Source organism: Cyprinodon tularosa, unplaced genomic scaffold (genome assembly GCF_016077235.1).
Source record: "Cyprinodon tularosa strain WSP-4 unplaced genomic scaffold, ASM1607723v1 ctg681, whole genome shotgun sequence".
Taxonomy (NCBI): domain Eukaryota; kingdom Metazoa; phylum Chordata; class Actinopteri; order Cyprinodontiformes; family Cyprinodontidae; genus Cyprinodon; species Cyprinodon tularosa.
In genome coordinates this window covers 357,558-377,278 of record NW_024039431.1, presented here as the reverse complement: position 1 = coordinate 377,278, position 19,721 = coordinate 357,558, and the positions used below count along the sequence as shown (strand labels likewise).

General features: G+C 41.6%; 1 protein-coding gene across 2 annotated transcripts in view; it reads right to left on the bottom strand.

Moving 5' to 3' along the window:
• The window catches only part of LOC119771608 (kalirin-like), a 70,811-nt gene that overhangs the window by 30,638 nt on the left and 20,452 nt on the right, over nt 1-19,721 (bottom strand). For both annotated transcript variants that reach the window (XM_038267698.1, XM_038267699.1), the window contains exons 10-34: nt 19,560-19,694; nt 19,388-19,480; nt 18,541-18,663; nt 18,341-18,457; nt 18,183-18,257; nt 17,976-18,098; nt 17,807-17,859; nt 13,737-13,884; nt 13,455-13,651; nt 13,280-13,377; nt 11,095-11,258; nt 10,881-11,000; nt 10,595-10,674; nt 10,384-10,522; nt 8,107-8,241; nt 7,717-7,879; nt 7,480-7,595; nt 6,441-6,563; nt 5,191-5,373; nt 4,503-4,627; nt 4,363-4,429; nt 4,066-4,175; nt 1,909-1,978; nt 1,732-1,821; nt 636-728 (exon numbers count right to left, since the gene is read on the bottom strand). In XM_038267698.1, coding sequence (XP_038123626.1) covers nt 636-728; nt 1,732-1,821; nt 1,909-1,978; nt 4,066-4,175; nt 4,363-4,429; nt 4,503-4,627; nt 5,191-5,373; nt 6,441-6,563; nt 7,480-7,595; nt 7,717-7,879; nt 8,107-8,241; nt 10,384-10,522; nt 10,595-10,674; nt 10,881-11,000; nt 11,095-11,258; nt 13,280-13,377; nt 13,455-13,651; nt 13,737-13,884; nt 17,807-17,859; nt 17,976-18,098; nt 18,183-18,257; nt 18,341-18,457; nt 18,541-18,663; nt 19,388-19,480; nt 19,560-19,694 — 2,940 coding nt within the window. The remainder of the gene's footprint in view (nt 1-635; nt 729-1,731; nt 1,822-1,908; nt 1,979-4,065; nt 4,176-4,362; nt 4,430-4,502; nt 4,628-5,190; nt 5,374-6,440; nt 6,564-7,479; nt 7,596-7,716; nt 7,880-8,106; nt 8,242-10,383; nt 10,523-10,594; nt 10,675-10,880; nt 11,001-11,094; nt 11,259-13,279; nt 13,378-13,454; nt 13,652-13,736; nt 13,885-17,806; nt 17,860-17,975; nt 18,099-18,182; nt 18,258-18,340; nt 18,458-18,540; nt 18,664-19,387; nt 19,481-19,559; nt 19,695-19,721) is intronic.

The following is a 19,721-nucleotide window of genomic DNA, read 5'->3' as shown; positions in this document are numbered from 1 at the left end:
AACAGAAACAACATTCAGCAGCAAAACATAATTCAGATTCTAACTGATTTCTAACCAGCTGGATGGGAAAATATGTTCTTAACCCCTTAAGAGATACTTAATTTAAGAATTTTTTACTTATTTCTAGATCGTTTTTGCAGTGTAAAACAGCAGTACACTGGAAAAACAATCTAGAAAAAATAATTAAGTGTATTTACCCTTAATTTAAGTAGATAAATGAGATAGTTTGCCAATGGAATTAATATTTTTACTCTTAAAATAAGATATTTTTCTTATTTTAGATGTAAATTGTCTTGTTCTATTTGCAAAATATCTTTTTCCTCTTCAGCTGAAGAACAAATGCGCTTATTTTTAGAAAATAAGACTTATCTAGCTGTAGATTTCTTCCTGTGTATCGACTCCTCCTGCCTTTCTCTGCAGCTGAATCCTAAATGCTTTTAGACTGAACAACATTTTCATTAGTTATTCCAGAGACAAACACTGCGTCCTTTGGGTGGTGCTGGATTGGAAGTCGGGAGAATCTTCAGAGGTTTGTTTTGCAGACGGAGGAGAAAACCAACTTTTCTCCTTTTTTTTTTTTTAAATAACAGTTTGCTTCTAAAGCTCTGCTGCTGAGGGACGGTTTGTTTTCTCACCTTCAGCAGCAGCTGGTACTTGGTGATCCTCTGCACCGGTTTAATTAGAGCCGAGGAGATGGAGTTGGCCAGGCCGTGTCTCCTCTGGACCTCCTGCATTAAAAGGAAGAAGAGTTAATATTCATCAATAAGCGTTTCCTGCTTACAGTCAGAGCCAGGCAGTAGGACAGGCTGAACATCTGCACTTCTGACATCGTTTCTCAGTTTGTTTCCTCAAACTAAACTACGATGGACATCATGTGAAACTGATGTCCCTCAGGGATCGTTATTTTTTCTTAAAATAAGTGCAATTATTCTTGGATTGAGGAGATAAAATAGACACTTTACCAATAGAACAAGAAATTTACACTTAAAATAAAAAAACACAATTTCATTGTCTTATTTCAAGTACATTTTATCTACCGTAATTTTCGGACTATAAGCCGCGAGTTTTTCCCCATTTTTCGACCTTATATAACAATGCGGCTCATCTATGAACTTTTACAGCTAACGGCCACTCTGGTAATACGGTACCTAATCTATGGATTTGACCATCCACCATGTTGACGTCACATTTGCTTCAACAAACAAGTAGCCTCGCGCGCGGGAATGCGGACGTCCTCCGGAAGCAGACTCCGAGAAAGACGGGCATTGCGAGCGCAAGACAGTTTGTGTGACGACCTCATTATGGAAAACAAACGTTGAAATGCATATCATGCAGCTTTTAGGTTAAAGGCAGCCATTTTGGCAGCAAACGAAGGAAATAGAACCGCTGAACGTAACGTTGGAATCAACGAGTCAACGGGGAGACGTTGGAGACGCCATAAATAGGAGCTTCCCCAAACAGTTGCCCCTTTCCCGACAATCCTCTCTGTGCACGAACCATTTGGTTATTAAACATAAAAAACCTGCGGCTTATATTCAGGTGCGGCTTATAGTCCGAAAATTACGGTAATAATCTTATTTTAAGAGTAAAAATCCTCTTTCCATTGGTAAACTCTCTAATTTACCTGCTCAAATTAAGGGTTCATATCAGTAATTTAAGAAATTTGTACTTGCTAGAATGTTTTTGCAGTGTATAATAAAGTATATAAGTAAATTTGTTGGGAAAGCTGACCTCAAAGAATCCGACTCCATGTTGTTGGATCAGTAAACTGGAGTCCGGTTTGTTCCTGCAGTACGTCACGTACATGTGGAATTTATCAGCCTGAACAAATAAAACGACACAAAGATTCACTTTAACTTTTAAAAACAGAGCGACCAACGTCAGCGTTGAATTATATTGATTATTTACCCAGGTGACAAAGCAGTGGCCCACGTCTTCTGGAAGCTGCTCGTAGTTTTCCAGCTCCTTCAGGAAAATACTGGGAAACACAAACAGAAACATGGATTCTGGCCTCCAGCTGCTGCAACTCTGATTCCAAAAAACGTTAAAAAATCAATCCACTGGACTTTGTTTCCCAGTTTGAAGACGTTTCTCTTCCATCCAGGAAGATTTTTCAATCCAAAATGTCAGAAATAGCGTTTAGTTCCAGGTTTTATCCAGCAGCCCAACAAAGCCTGGTTTGAGTTTAGAAAACATGCAGATAGAAACGGATGAACGGGTCCCCCCCTTTGGAAGGGGGGTCGTTTGGTCATAAAATGCGACAGATGGACCCAGTATTCAAGGTGAGACAGTCAGCAGGAAAGTTCACAACGTTAATTAAAGCAAAACAGAACGGAAACGTGGAGTAAAAATGTCAAGCTATGTCTGTTCTCAGGCCCCGTCCACACGAAGTCAAACCCTGGCCTAAACGCACAAATTTTTCACCAAACCAGCCTCTCATCCACACGAAGCCGGCGTTTCGGGGGTCTGTAAACGATCTTTTTTTATTCAGCCTTCAGAGTGGGAAGATTTTGAAACGCCGTTTTCGCGTTTCCATCTTTAAGCTCTGACCGCATTTTTTTTTTACACGCATGCGTCATAGCGTTGCCTCTAAACACGCATGCGCGACACAGTATCACAACAACAATGGCGCCATACTGTGTTGAATGGTTGCTGCTCATGCTACTCACCCTGCTGTCGGGCTTACAACAGAATCTTCTTCTTCTGGAATATCTCCAGGAAGAACAGAGCAATATCGACCACATAGTTCAGCACCTGAATCTGACTGAACCACCAAAATGGACCCGCAGGGCAACCATGAATAAATATTAGTGCGCATGCCCAACATTTCGTCGCCTATTTTCGCTTTGGCACCACAGCGCCACTTACAGGCCTGGCATACATTTTGCAGCGTTTTCATGCATTCGTGTGGACGATCACATTTATTTTACGTCTCCGTCTTTACGACAAACGTTCTGGAAAATATTAGTGTTTCGTGTTCGTTTTGACTTCGTGTGGACGGAGCCTTAGCCTCACAGGCTGCAAACAAAGGTCATGACAGATGAGAATGAGTCACTCAGCTTCTTTCATGGCATGAAGGGGAGGACTGATGTTATTAGGAGATCCATCTGACCAGAGGAAGATAGATTAATCTAACAAGGAACGGCCTTCATGAACTAAAGTTGATTTTCCTCTAAATGCTCAAGTGTGAGAAAGTTCTTTAAGCAGGGGGTGGGTTGGTTCCCCTAGGGGGAGTGTCTGTTGGGATGTTGTAAAGTATAAATGTTTGTACTGAGGATACATCAGTCAGACGTAAAACCCTCCCACTCTACTGGCCTCTGAGAACCAGGACATGAACCATGGAATAAACTAAACTAACTGAACCGACAGACAGAAATCAAACGATGATCTGGCCCTGATAGCTGGGCTGGACTGAAGATAAAGCAGAACCTACAGGTTGAAGGTCAATCAAGGCCAGCTATCAGGGCAAATCGTGACACGTTTGGCTTCTTTTGTCAGCCTGCATTGCCCCATACCCTAACCCTAACCCTAACAGCCTGCATTGCCCCATACCGGTCTATGTCTCTGAAAGGGATGTAGCTTTAATAAACCTTCAATGCAGCGATAGAGTTGATTCCTTCCCGCTATCATCGCAGCTCCAACCCCTTTAGACGAGAACAGAAGACCTCACCTATTCAGCCAGGCCAACTATTCCCTCCAACTACCCCCCTTTCAGAGACATAGACAGGTATGGGGCATTGCAGGCTAACAAAGAAGCCAAACGACCCCCATTCCAAAGGGGGGGACCCGTTCATCCGTTTCTATTTGCATGTTTTCTAAACTAAAACCAGGTTTTGTTGGGCTGCTGGATAAAACCTGGAACTAAACGCTATTTCTGACATTTGGAATTGAAAAATCTTCCTGGATGGAAGAGAAACGTCTTCAAACTTGGAAACAAAGTCCAGAGGATTGTTTTTAACTGTTTTGAAAGACTATGACCTGGATGAGTGAGAATCTTCTCCTGCAGACTCTAACAGATATACCGGTCGCCTCACTGGTTGGTTTATTAATATATTTTAGGCGCACCTGTTGTGGAACTCGTAGATGTCCTGGATGTTTCCGAACACGGTGTCGTCCTTGTTGGCCAGACCAGGTGGGATGTCCTCGGAGCCACTGGTCATCTCCCACAGGTATGTCTGCAACCAGAATGCAGGAAACTCAGGACTTTTTCTGCTGGTTGTTGGGCGTAAAATCATCGTGAAATGGCTAATTCTTTCAAAGCATTTATAGAATTCGGAATATCAACTCATTTCCATTTGTCTTTTAGTACTAAATTTCTCATGGACGATGGTGGAGCGACGCTCCAGACTTTTCCAGACTCACCTCTATGCACTCCTGTAGATCTCGGACGTAGACTCTCTCCGTCTGAAGGAGCTCCGCCATGATGTACCTGAGCAAACACACAGACGTCGTTAAAGGAACGCGGTCGTGCCGACGGCGACGCTCCTCCAGGCGGTACTCACTCCTTTTTGCGAGCGGAGCGTCTCTTCTCGTCGCTGACCTGGTGACTCGGGTCAGACAGGTTCACCTCAGGGTCCGAGTCAGACAAACTGTTGGGGATCAGCTCCAGCTCTAAATCCTTGTTATCCTAAAACAAACCGACACCATTTAATGGAAGTTAAACCTTCAGCTCGATGTGTAGAAAATGTACACTGCACTGTACCCTGATATAAGTCAACATTTCTTAAATTAAGTGTATTTACCCTTAATTTGAGAAGGAAAAATAGACTACAAAAAATAAAAGTCTAAATAAGCCAATTTTTCTTAAATTAAGTGCATTTCTTCTTGAATTGAGGCGGTAAGTGACACTCTTTGTACTTGAAATAAGAAAATGCAGTTGTGTTTTCTTATTTCAAATATACATTGTCTTGTTACATTGAAATATTATCTAAATATCTTATTTTAAAATTAAAAATACTAATTCCATTGGCATCTCATCTCATTTACCTACTGAAATACTTAATTTCAGACATTTTTACTTATTTTTAGATTGTTTTTCCAGTGCAGTTGTGTTATTTTAAATGTAAATAATCTTGCTCCATTGGCTAAATATCTCTTTTTCCTCCTCAATCCAAGAACAAATGCACTTATTTTAAGAAAAATTGTCTTTTACATTTTTTACAGTGTAGGATCATTGGAATGTGAACTTACCTGAGAACTGCTACCCAGTGCAGCCTCCAGCAGGTGGCGGTACTGACCCATCCTGACCGTGAAGTCACGGTATCGTTTGTCCACCGCAGAGACGCAGCGGCGTAGCTCAGCGCGGTGGGCGTGGCCTTTGGCCAGCATGCTTTCAGCCAGCTGGATCAGCAGGTGAACCTTTTCCTGCGTATGCTGAGAGAAATAAAAAGGTTTAGCTGATAAAAAAACATTTTCTTATGGAAGAAAATTAGGGCCACTGAAGAAAAAAAAAGTTAACTGATTTTTTACATTTTATTTCAGTCTAGTGTAGTAATTCTGACTTTAATCTCAGAATTCTAACAGCTAACAAACATGTTAGCATCGAGCCATAGCCATGTCTGTTTTAGAGACCAGCTCTCTCATTTTAATGACCTTCTGCTCCTCCAGTAATGAGGGGACCCCTCAGGCAGGTAAAAAGTTGCCTAATTCCATCGTTTATCCACCAATGTGTCACTGGCCACCTCAAACAACTCACCTATCTGTCAGTGAAGCTGAGAGCTCCACATCTCTGCCTTCATGGGGCCCATCTACATTAAGATCCACAACTCTGAGATTAAAGTCAGAATTCTGAGAAAAAAGTCAGAAATTTGAGATTAAAGTCAGAATTCTGAGAAAAAAGGAAAAAAGTCAGAATTCTGAGATTAAACTCAGAATTCTGACTTTAATATCGGAATTCTGAGAAAAAAGTCAGAAATCTGAGAAAAAAGTCAGAAATTTGAGATTAAAATCAGAATTCTGAGAAAAAAGGAAAAAAGTCAGAATTCTGACTTTAATCTCGGAATTCTGAGAAAAAAGTCAGAATTCTGAGATTAAAGTCAGAAATCTGAGAAAAAAGTCAGAAATTTGAGATTAAAGCCGGAATTCTGAGAAAATAGTCAGAATTCTGAGATTAAAGTCAGAAATCTGAGAAAAATATCAGAATTCTGAGAAATTAGTCAGAATTCTGAGATTAAAGTCAGAAATCTGAGAAAAATATCAGAATTCTGAGAAAAAAGGAAAAAAGTCAGAATTCTGACTTTTTTCTCATGTTAAACTGAAATAAAATTAAAAAAATCAGTTAACTTTTTTTTTTCCAGTGGCCCTAACTCTCTTCCGTATTTTCTAGATGCTTTTAAAATTCCAACCAAATGCTTTCATGATAACAAAGTGAAATTTATAATTCTAGGTCTAAATCTTTGGTTTAAAAACATTTTTTTTTTTCCAAATCTTAAGAGTTAAACCTTTGCAGAAATGCAGAACTCTCTGTGTTGGTTGAGCAGCTCCTGCGTTTCGGCCACGGAGGCTCCCGCTGAGGTGTGCGTGGCCAGGTAATGGTCACCTGACTGCTGCAGCCATTCAAGAGCCTGGAAATGAAAACATCATCAGGTTTCCTTTTTGTCTTTAGATCATTAGAAAAGTTAAAGAAATGAAAAAAGGGGGGTTTGAAATACATGTTGTAATAATAATAATGCTTCTAGTCTTATGCTTTTGTAAACTACACTGTAAAAAATCAGAATCTAGATAAGTATTTTTTTCTTAAAATAACTGGATTTGTTCTTGAGGAGATAAAAGTTATATTTGGTAAATGGAATCAGACAATTTACATTTGAAATAAGAAAAAACAATTACATTGTCTTATTTCAATAATTAAGTAAAAAATAGTGTAAAATGAGTAAAAATACTCGTTAAATTGAAGATCATTTAATTTACCTGCTCAAATTAAGAGTAAATACACTTAATTTAAGACAATTATTTCTAGACTGTTTTTCCAGATGTGTTCTTACACTGCAAAACTGATCTAAAAATGAGTAAAACATTTCTTAAATTAAGTGTATTTACGCTTAATTTTAGCAGGTTAATAAGATGATTTGCCAATGGAATCAATATTTTACTCTCAAAATAATATCCAGGCATATTAAAATAATGAGCAAGCATGAAGCGACAGTGGAAAGGAAAAACTCTGGAAGAACCAGGCTCAACATGGCAGTTTTCCTGCTGGACCGGTTGAGACAGGGAGGAACGACTGAGTTGTGGATGCTCTTATTTTAAGAAAAAAATGATTTATTGAGATTTAGATTTTTTGCAGTGTAGGCGCCGTCTATGATATTTTAGCTCAGGTCTCAGATACGATGTGTGCATAATGGAGTCAGTCATTAGGAAAACGCACTGAACAAGTTTTAAAAATATGTTTAGATAACAGAGAAATTAAACCTGTGATGGTAGAAACGCCCCCGCAGAAGAATCAGAAGGTTAAAAACCCGTTTGGACCGGTCATCTCACCTGCTGGGCGTGGTTCTGGAACATCAGGTACTGCTGACACTGATCCAGTCTGCGTTTCTTCAAAGTCCAGAAATGAAGAACTCTGTTTTCTCTCTGCAGCAGCTCACTGAGGATACCTGAGCACAGACAATCACACCTGAATACGGAATCCAATCAGCCGCGGCCGGCGTCCCTCTGGGCTCTGTCCTCGTTACACTTTTTATTTAGACGTAGATACGCCGCTCTGGCTTTGCGAACCTTTCACTTGCTGCTCCGGGACTCTGGAGTGTCCGGTAACTTCTGTGACCCCCGTAACCGCGGAGACCGTGACGTTGTGACCGGAGATGTTGGCCATGGTGACGCTGTTTCGATGGATGTACTTGAGGAAAACCTCGGCGTTCCGTCGTGCCAGCGTGCATGCCTGTTGCATTTATACGTATGGTTAATACATCTATTCCTTATTTGTGCACGCGCACAATCAGATACTATAGAAAACAAACTATATAGAGTATATAGTATCTTTTAATGACTTTTATTGTCTTTAACTCATGTACTTCTATACAGATTAACCAAACCTGACTTGTTAAACTGGTTTTTAGCATTTCTCTTTTTGTTTCCCTCCATCTTGCTTGGTATGGTGTCGCTCACCTTGAGGAACGCCTCCTTTTGCTCCATGTGTTTGCTAATGAGCGGCAGGAGCTGCTCAGGCTGCCTTTCTCCTCCTGCACACCAGTCCTCCTCCCTGCGGTACTCCTGCTCCAGACTCTCAAGCACCCCACACACCTGAGAAACAGGAGCAAAGATCAGCAACGAGCCTCTACTTTAGCTCCTATGTAGGAAATATATATAATAGCATCTCCTCCTGGTGGTCAGACATGGTATAGCAGTTAACACGCTGGAAAAACGATCCAGAAATAGGTAAAAATGTATTAAGTGTATTTAACTTTCATCTGAGTACAAGATTTCTTAAATTAAGTGTGTTTACCCTTAATTTGAGTTGGTAAGTAAGAGGATTTGCCAATGGAATGAGTATTTTACTCTTAAAATAAGACAAATAGATAAAATTCACTTGAAATAAGACAAAGCAATAGTTTTTTCTTATTTTAAATGTAAATTATCTTGTTTCATTGGCAAAGTGTCTCACTTACCTCCTCAATTCAAGAAAAAAATGCACTTATTTTAAGAAAGAATTACTTATTAAGATTTTAATTTTTTGCAGTGTAGTTAAATACGATGATCTCCCAATGGAATGAGTATTTTTTCTCTTAAAATAAGGTAATTAGATAAAATGCACTTGAAATAAGACAATGCGACTGATTTTTCTTATTTTAAGTGTAAATTGTCTTGTTCCATTGGCAAACTGTGTAATTATCTACTCACTTCAAGTAAACACTTTACAATTTTTGCAGAGTGGGCAGCATTTTGACAGATAAAAAAGCTTTTTCATATATATATATATATTAAACGCATCATGTTTATATATTTCTTTTCCAATTTTTGGTATAATTTCTGCTCAAAGGTTGTCGATCTGTCACACTGGAAATAATCTAAATCTAGATAAGTCATTTTTTTCTTAAAATAAGTGAATTGTTCTTGGATTGAGGAGATAAGACGCATTTTTCCAATGGAACAAGAAAATTTAGATTTAAAATGAGAAAACACAATTAAATTCTCTTATTTCAAGTGCATTTTATCTAAATATCTTATATTTAGAGTAAAAATACTCCTATTTGCAAACTACCTCATTTACCTACTCAGATTAACGGTAAATACACTTAATTTAATTAATTTTTTTACTTATGTCTAGATTCTTTTTACACTGTAACATTCACACGCTGCAAAAACGATCCAGAAATAAGTCAAAATGTCTTAAATTAAGTGTATTTACCCTTAATTTAAGCAGGTTAATGAGATAGTTTGCCAATGGAATGAGTATTTTTAATTTTAAAATAAGATAATTAGATAAAATGTACTTGAAATAAGAGAATTTAATTGTGTTTTCTCATTTTAAATCTAAATTTTCTTGTTCCATTGGAAAAATGCGTCTTATCTCAATCACAATGCAACTGATTTTTCTTGTTTTAAGTGTAAATTATCTTGTTTCATTGGCAAACTGTCTAATTATCTAATCAATTCAGTAAAAATGCACTTAATTTTAGAAATAAAAATGACTTAACTAGTTAATTTAACTAATTAATTTTTTCACAAAGTGGACATTCTGACAGATAAAAAAGCTTTATTTTTTATCTTAAATGCATCATGTTTAAATATTTTTTTTCCAATTTTTGCTATAATTGCTGCTCAAAGGTTGTCGATCTGTCACACTGGAAATAATCTAAATCTAGTCATTTTTTTCTTAAAATAAGTGAATTTTTCTTGAAATGAGGAGATAAGACGCATTTTTCCAATGGAACAAGAAAATTTAGATTTAAAATAAGAAAACACAATTAAATTGTCTTATTTCAAGTATATTTTATCTAAATATCTTATTTTTAGAGTAAAAATACTCCTATTGGCAAACTACCTCATTTACCTACTCAGATTAACGGTAAATACACTTAATTTAATCATTTTTTACCCATGTCTAGATTCTTTTTGCAGTGTAACATTCACACGCTGCAAAACGATCCAGAAATAAGTAAAAATGTCTTTAATTAAGTGTATTTACCCTTAATCTGAGTAGGTAAATGAGGTAGTTTGCCAATAGGAGTATTTTTACTCTAAAAATAAGATATTTAGATAAAATATACTTGAAATAAGACAATCCAACAGATTTTTCTTATTTTAAATGTATATTTTCTCACCAAACTCCTCAAATCAAGACAAGATTCACTTATTTTAAGAAAAAAGGACTTATTTAGATTCCTATTTTTTGCAGCGCAGCGTCGTTATTTCAGTTAGCTTAGCGACGGGCGGTCGGTCCACCTGCTGTGACGTCCGGTAGAAGGCGGCGGAGGCGTTGACCAGTTTGAGCCTGTCTTCTATCCTCAGCATCAGAGTCTGCCAGTGCAGCGCCACCGTCTGGGCACAAGCCCTCACGGCGTCTGGGTCGTAGTGGCCCGACCTGTGCAGAGACGCTGCATTTAGGACGAGGAAAAGTCTGGGATTTAGAAAGAACGATTCAGCCCGATCGTACCTGACCAGTAGCTCGGCTCGCTGCTGCAGAGCTAGCGCCACCTGGTGAGTTCTCTGCAGGGACTCGGCATGCAGCAGAGCCTGAAAGATAAGACCGCACCCCCAGCAGGAGGATGAATCGCTTAGTTCTGTCTTGTCATTGCAGTAAATCTTAAACTGCATTTTATTACCCATGATTTTTTATATTTTTGTGCTGCAGAATAAAGTCTTCCTGTTGCTTTTTTACATAAGATTTAAAGCTCCCATTAAATATTTATTGTAATTTCTGATCAATGCACTGCAGTAACCTCAATGGTCTGTTGGAGGCGCTCATGCTCCCTCTGCAGCTGCTCTGCTTCAGACAGACAGCTGGAATTCAGCATGCAGGATGATAGCTTCATCTCCCCCTCTGAGATCCAGCCCAGCACCTGAGAGGAAGCAGCAGACACAGGGAGGGAACGGTGGAAACGTGAGCGGCGTGCGATGGTGCGATGGTGCGCGTGCGGCAGTGAAGTATGTTACCTGTTTGACCTGGCTCTGCAGGTGCCTCAGCTGCAGGTTCTGCTCCAGATATGTGTGAGTGTGATCTGCAATCTGCTGCAGCTCCTTCTGCTGGTCCTGCAGGAGGCGCTGCAGCTCCTCCACCTGAGAGGAGAGGCTTCCCTCCACCTCTGACAGCTCCACACCTGAAACCAAACGCTGCGGTTCTTGAAAAGCACATTTTGGAAGCAAAGTGCAGAATGTTAATGCAGCAGCTACATGCTCACTCTGAGCTGAGTGTGTGTGTGTCTCTCCGTGGTGAATTCAATACGGCGTTTCCATGGGGATCAGCTGTGTGCTTCAGAGAGCAGTTTCCATAGCAACCCCGTCCCCCTTTCTCCCCCCCCCCTCCCATTATCCTCTCTGCCCCCTTTTTCCCCCTCTAACATCGTCATGGTCAAACCGAGGCTTCAGCATTCGGGGAAAACGTCTCTCTGATCCCCGACCGTCATTTATTTAATTTAAATAAACATATTTGAACTGAAGCAGCTTTGAGTTCAGCACAGTCATCACTCTGCTTTGACCTTTTGTCTCACATCATCAAATCCTCGCTGCTCCATGTTAGAGGAAGAAGGAATTCCTAACATGAACGCGAGGGTCAGACGCCCGGTTCATTGAAATCAGGGGCGGATTTAGGAAATATGGGACCCAGCAAAGACAGGAAGGGGGCCCCTCTGAAGAGCCCCATTCTCCAGATAGAGAAATGTTAATAGAATAGACATCCATTATCTGTTCTAGGTTGTGTCCCTCTCTTCTTGTCCCTTTTCTTCTTGTTTTCCTCTCTATGTTTTGTACTCGGCTGACTTTTCATGCTGTCTCTAAAGGAATGAAAGATTTTTTCCAAGCACTAAGCTCACTTAGCTGATTGCTCCTTCCTGTGTTTCCAAAAAGGCCAAAGTAAATAACCCAGTCCTTCTTTTCACTGTAGACAAGCCATGATCTGCTTATCTGTTCTCCATTTTTCATTTATATGAAATAATAGCTGCATGAATCATGACAGCAGACAAGATAGAGGAGAGCAGGAGGCGGGGTTACCAATCTACTCGCTCTGGAGAGCAGAGTTCGGCACAAAATTTAATTGAATTGCACTCCAGTGAGCTTCATGTTCCTCTTCTACTCGTTTGGTTTCTGGATAGACGAGTCCGAGTCCCACCTGGTTTTTAGACGTACAATTTGAGCAGGTAGATCGCATCAGAGCGTCTCAGCTAGCTAGTTTCGTCGTACAGTGTGAGCTGTAGCTGCGCGCAACGATTGAAAAAAATCGCACAGTATATGCCTGGTTTAAAACAAATTATCTGAGTGAGGGACGGACGGAGCATGAGGTCGATAGATGGATCGGTGCGACGTCGGCGGTGATGCGGTCGCTGTATCAAACTGTCTATGTGAAGAGGGGGCCGAGTCGGGGGCGGGGGGCAAAGCTCTTGATTTACTGAACGATCTACATTCCCACCCTCACCTATGGTCATGAGATCTGGGTAATGACCCAAAGGACAAGATCGCGAATACAAGCAGCCGGAATGAGTTTCCTTGGCAGGGTGGCTGGGCGGACCCTCCACATCGGGTGAGGAGCTCAGTTACCCGAGAGGAGCTCGGAATAGAGCCGCTGCTCCTCCACGTCGAAAGGAGCCAGCTGAGGAGGCTCGGGCATCTGTTCCTGATGCCTCCTGGTTGCCTCCTTTGGGAGGTTTTCCAGGCATGTCCCATTGGGAGGAGGCCTGGTGGAAGGACCAAGACACGCTGGAAGGACCATGGCCTGGTGTCCCCTCGGGGTCCCCCAGAACAGCTGGAGGAGATGTGCATAGATCGGGAAGTCTGGGCATCTCTGCTTAGACTGTTGCCTCCTCGACCCGGCCCCAAATAAAGCGGAATAAAATGGATGGATGGAGGTTTGATATGACGGAGGCAAAATACCCTTCATGAAATCTAACCATTCGTTGTTTGCTGAGGGATGATTAAAGTTGTTGGTCAGTTTCCTGGGGCGGTTTAAGCGTTATTTATCTTGACTCTCTTTACTCACGGTGTCCCCCAAGGCTCTGTCCTTAGAACCATGTTTCTTTGTACACAAACCTTCATGTTTCATTTATCGGGATGTACGTCTGTATGCAGATGACACAACATTTGCCCTCTCTGTTCATTCATCTGGAAATCTCAGAGATCAGGACCCTACCTGACGCCTGGACCTCTGTGATATACTGCTGAAGATCATGTCCTTGCTGGATCACCTCATAAATCATGTTGTTCATAGCCAGCCTTCGCTCCATGTGCCTGCAGAGCAGTCAGATAATCGATTAAAGCACGTCGAGCGATGATGAAGCAGAGAGATGCCTCCCTGTCCGGTTTACCTGTGAATACGCTGCTGTGCCAACGTTAACGCTTCAGGAGTCGCCTCTGCTAGACGCGACTGGCCTAGGGCTAGTTTGTCCTGGGCCAGCTGGTCCGGGTTCGTCTCAGCTAGCCGTGGAGACGTTAGCTTGTCAGCTGAAAAATCCTGGGACTGTTTTTGGAGATCCTGTTTCCAGGCATCCATCTCACCAGTTACCTGAAAATGAATACATGCAAAAAGAATCCAGCTTAGATGTTTCACACTAGGAAGGGTTGTAGAATAATGCAGAACCTATGCTAACCTCTAGAGTGCACTGTTGCAGGATGCGGAACTGCAGGTAAATGTCGAGTCGGATCTTCTTCTGGTGGAAAAGCTCCTCAAGTTGAGCGTGGGACTCCTCCAGCTGCTGCAACACTGACTCCACATGGGCCACAGAGCTGCCCTGGGGCCTAAAATGCAGAGAAATGACACAACTCAGGCATTTAGGAATTTAGCTTCAAGTCGTAGGGAAGCGGCCGTTCCATCCGTTGCATTTCCGAATTCTCCCGAGTGGTGCCCGACTTTACACGAGTGAATAAAGTGAATGTGATTGGTCGTTTATCAAGGGGACGGGATTGTTGTGGAGGAAGGTTTGCAAGCTTTTTGGTTGTGTTATCGGAAGCATCTTGCTAACCAGTTAGCATCTTAGTGCTAGCAGGTTCCCAATGGGAAATTCCATTGGGACCAAGTAGCACTAAATTGGTGACTTAGAAACGACGCTGTCAAGGAACGCTATGGACAGCGGAAACATGCAAGAGGAGGAGAGTTTAGTGTCGGAGGTCGTGGATGAGTCTCCTCCGTCATCCATTTTTTATTTAGAGGAGGAAAGCGGGGACGAAGATGTTGTGGAAGAGGACGCCAGGGCGGCAGAAGCTTGGTTTGGTGTAGAAGGCTTCCAGCCATACATGTTTGAGCCCTTGCCTCGCAACGCTGCCAGTTCTGTTAGCTCTACGCCTGCCGAAGACACAGACGTCCATCCCCGTGAACACTGGGACGCAACTCAATGGGAAAGGAAAGGATTCTGGTTTCAACCGTTGCGTATATTAGCTGCGACACATGAATCAAGATGCTAAGAATTTAGGTGTTCAGGCTGACGTAGAACTAACTGGCCTGCCGAAGATAACAGGAAAAAAACACAGATTTTAAGACAGGATTTTTTTGGGGCAATATGGTCTAAAAAAAAGAGTACATTTATATACATGTTTAACCCAGAATGATTTGATACTTAAATATGACTTCCCTACAACTTTAAATATCCAAACCTGGAAGGAAACGCAACAACGAATTAAGATAAAGCTACGCAATAAAGTGATTTGTATGCTACGTTCAGACCACAAGCAGCAGAAGCAGCTAGTTTTCATTCAAAGTCAATGGTTGACGCAAAAGGTCTTGCAGCGCGTTTTGAGCAGCAGGAGCTGCGCCTCACGAGCTTCTGAGGTGCTTCAGAAGCAGCAGCTGTTGGAGTTGGAGAAATTGAACTTTAGCTGCTGGATGCGCTGCATCAACCAATGAGAGAAGCTGATCTGGGAGCTGGCAGGGAGTCAGACACAGCACCGCTGATGCAGAGCGCTATGATCACTCCTCTGAAACAGTTTATTAACGCCTAAAAACAGATAGGATCTAGAATATGTAGAACAAACAGACAAAATTAATGTTCAATATTAAAGAAACAGCAGAGCCTGTGTTAAATATTGTAGAAACTATGAAAACTACGATTTCTGATTCCTGAAAAATGCATTCCTCATTTCAATTTAAAAAATAAAGATTTTTTCACAAGCTGAGGATAAAAACGTAAAAATCCCTCCAGTTATGATTTTTCTCCGATCGGCCGCCAGTAAATCAGACTAAACTTTTCCTGTTTTTCATGACTCCCTTCTAAACTTTACAAACGTCTAACTCAGAGGTTTACATTCACCAAAGTTTTACAGATTTTTTTTTTACTTCAGAAAACCTAGACGATTCAATTCTATTCAGTTTATTTCTATAGCACGAATTCACATCAGGTCACTTTCCAGTTCAACCAGATCATCCAGTCAGATTGATTCAAAGTTTTCTATCTAAGGAAAACCAGCTGATTGCATCGACTCATTGACTCTTCAGCAATCCCTCACACTAAGCATGCTTGTAGCGACAGTGGAGAGGAAAAACTCCCTTTGAACAGGAAGAAACCTCCAGCAGAACCAGGCTCAGCCTGATGATGTCATAGCCATGGAGGCTTCCAATAGGCTAATGACTTTTAAGTGAAATTCAGGCACAATTGTGGACATACACTATATTGCCAAAAGTATTTGCTCACCCATCCAAATTATTGGAATCAGGTGTTCCAATCACTTCCATGGCCACAGGTGTATAAATTCAAGCACCTAGGCATGCAGACTGTTTTTACAAACATTTGTGAAAGAATGGGTCGCTCTCAGGAGCTCAGTGAATTCCAGCGTGGAACTGTGATAGGATGCCACCTGTGCAACAAATCCAGTCGTGAAATTTCCTCGCTCCTAAATATTCCACAGTCAACTGTCAGCTGTATTATAAGAAAATGGAAGTGTTTGGGAACGACAGCAACTCAGCCACGAAGTGGTAGGCCACGTAAACTGACGGAGCGGGGTCAGCGGATGCTGACGCGCATAGTGCGAAGAGGTCGCCAACTTTCTGCAGAGTCAATCACTACAGACCTCCAAACTTCATGTGGCCTTCAGATTAGCTCAAGAACAGTGCGCAGAGAGCTTCATGGAATGGGTTTCCATGGTCGAGCAGCTGCATCCAAGCCATACATCACCAAGTGCAATGCAAAGCGTCGGATGCGGTGGTGTAAAGCACGCCGCCACTGGACTCTAGAGCAGTGGAGACGCGTTCTCTGGAGTGACGAATCGCGCTTCTCCATCTGGCAATCTGATGGACGGGTCTGGGTTTGGCGGTTGCCAGGAGAACGGTACTTGTCTGACTGCATTGTGCCAAGTGTAAAGTTTGGTGGAGGGGGGATTATGGTGTGAGGTTGTTTTTCAGGAGCTGGGCTTGGCCCCTTAGTTCCAGTGAAAGGAACTCTGAATGCTTCAGCATACCAAGACATTTTGGACAATTCCATGCTCCCAACTTTGTGGGAACAGTTTGGAGCTGGCCCCTTCCTCTTCCAACATGACTGTGCACCAGTGCACAAAGCAAGGTCCATAAAGACATGGATGACAGAGTCTGGTGTGGATGAACTTGACTGGCCTGCACAGAGTCCTGACCTCAACCCGATAGAACACCTTTGGGATGAATTAGAGCGGAGACTGAGAGCCAGGCCTTCTCGTCCAACATCAGTGTGCAACCTCACAAATGCGCTTCTGGAAGAATGGTCAAAAATTCCCATAAACACACTCCTAAACCTTGTGGACAGCCTTCCCAGAAGAGTTGAAGCTGTTCTAGCTGCAAAGGGTGGACCGACGTCATATTGAACCCTATGGATTAGGAACGGGATGTCACTTAAGCTCATATGTGAGTCAAGGCAGGTGAGCAAATACTTTTGGCAATATAGTGTATTTTAAAGAGACGCCTCAAACAAACCTGACATCACAACTCTTTAAAAAAAAAAAAAGGAAAAGTCGAATAAATCTGCCAAGAAGACAGACGGAGAATTTATCGCATCCGCAGGTTTGGTTCATCCTTGGATGTAATTTACAGCTTAGTCACAGCAGATATGTATGCAGGGAAGAAAAGGTGTTAGTGAGCCACGGCAAAGCATTACCCAGTTAGAGCGGCCAGAAATTTACACCATAGAATCTGTCCGTCATCAATCTACAAAACCCCGCCCACCATATGTCGTCCATTAACCCTACACTGCAAAAAATCATTTAGAAATAGGTCAACATTTCTTAAATGAAATGATTTTACTTTGATTTGAGCAGATAAAATAAGATGATTTGGAAATGGGGAATTTTTACTCTTAAAATATTAATGGACAATATGCACTTAAAATAAGAAAATTAAATAATTTTTTCTTATTTTAAATGTAAATTTTCTTGCTTCTTTTTTATTTATTCATTTTAATTTTATATATATTTTGTTTTTCTTAATTTTATTTTATTTTTCATTTATTTTTTATTATTTGTAATCTAAAAAATAGATAAATAAAATAAATCAAACAAAATAAGTAAATAAAAATAAAAAAATGGTCTTGTACTATTGGCAAAGAGCCTCACTTATCGTATTAATTCAAGAAAAATGAAATTATTTAAAGGAAAATTGACTTATTTAGATTTCTATTTTTCCCAGTGTAAAATAATATAATCTAGAATCCACACACCCAGATCTACGTTCTATATACAGTAGATCTACACTGGCCTCAGTGGGTACCTGAGTTGCAGGATGAGGTCCTCTCCTTCCCGGATGACACTCATCGCAGCTTCCTGTGGGTCAGGGTTAGAGCTGGGTGTTAGTGTGGGGGTTAGAGGTCAGAGGTCAGGGAGTGTTAGGCGGTTAGGTCAGAGGTGTGGGCTGGCTGGTAAATGGCAGGGAGGTGCACCTGTGTGTTGGCCTGCTGCTGCTGCTGCTGGCTGATCAGAGCCTGCAGGGCCTCCACGGTGTCCGGACACACCAGGAGGTCTGAGGAGAGCTGCTTCTGGAGGCCCTCCATCCACACGGACAGCTGAGGAGCAGCGAGGACGAAGAGAAACGCTTTTTAGATCGTAGAGATGAGAGGAAATCAGTGTTTGCAGCGGTGAGGTGTTACCTCCTTAGTGTGGGTGTAGAAGGACACGGCGAGGTCCAGCAGCAGCTTCCTCTGCTCCACCCGCTGGATGAAGGCCTACAACACATGTTAGTGATGTAAACAGCTCCGACTCCCAGCATGCAATTCACCTCACAGCTGGGCTCCATCTGTCAGCTCACCTGCATGCGGAGCTCCAGGTCTCTGGCTGCCTGGTAGATCTCCTCCTCCTCGCACTCTCCAGACTGGGCCAGCTGGTCTGCAGCCTCCAGGAGCTTCTCAGCGTTGGTGTAGGTGTTCTAAAAGAGACGCGCGTCTGAATGCCTGATCTGCCTGATAATCTGTATAGATTATGGAAACGTGATGCGGTTCCGTGTCTAACCTGAGCGACCTGCTGGAAGTCGTCGTGGCGTTTCTGCAGCGCCCGCGCTCGGTGGAGAGACTTCCCCACGCCGGTGTGTTTGTTGAGGAAAACCTCCCCGTGCTGCTCCACCCAATCCAGCACCTGCAAGAGAAACAAAACCTGACTCAGCGTCTAAAAAACATAGATCTAAATGGTGACTTTGGTTAGAATAATGTCACTATTAATCTGCATCTTAATCTAATTAAGAATATAGATTGAAATGCATCTTAAAATTCACTACAGATAAAAGAATTTGATTTTAAATTCAATTTAAACTGGATATAAATTCAAATTAAACTATTATCCAGATCTGGTTTTTAATTGTGATTCGAACCTGATTTCAATTTGGTGTCAAATCCGGATTCAGATTAGATTTAGATTAAAATATCTAAATAGATTTAGATTCAGATTGATAGTGGGGTTTACATACATCTGTCATTTCCAATTTAAATCCAGATTCTGAGATATTTTTTAACTCAAATAAGATTAAAAATGGATATGAAGAGTAAATATAATCCAGAATTTAAATGTGTAATTCATCTTTCTGTTTTAGAAAATGTTCAGTTTAAATTTCACATCTACATCTACATTATAAAAGTTTAATTTTCCTTAATCAACCAAAGGTTTATTTAATTCTAAAGGACAGAAAACATATTTTTAAATCTTAATTTGGACCTAAATTATTTATTTGAAAATGTAAAACATAAGCTGGACTTAAAAAACGTAAATATAAATGTGACTTCATGTCGTGGATTATAATCCGTATTGAGAAATAATCCATGATGCTATTTCAAACCAGAAGCGGCGTAAAGAAGTGGAGTCAGACCTGTTTCACATCTTGCTGAAACACGCAGAGCTGCAGGCGCTGGTGGAGGCGGAGCTTCCTGTGCTGCCAGGCTCCCTCCACCTCATGGTGACCCTGAGCAGACAGAACAAATTCCCTTTTCTGTCTGTCTGCACTAAATCCACTCTGACGGTGGAACTACGGCGAGCCTCACCTGCATCACTTGGTGCAGGACTCCCATGATGGTGTGCGTGGCAGGGGTGAAGTCCGGTTTGATGGCCGACTCATTGGACTCGCTCGTAGAGTTGCGTTGGAGGACGTCCATTAAGGCTTTGCCACTTTCACTCACCTGAAACCGTCAGTCGTCTCAGACGTA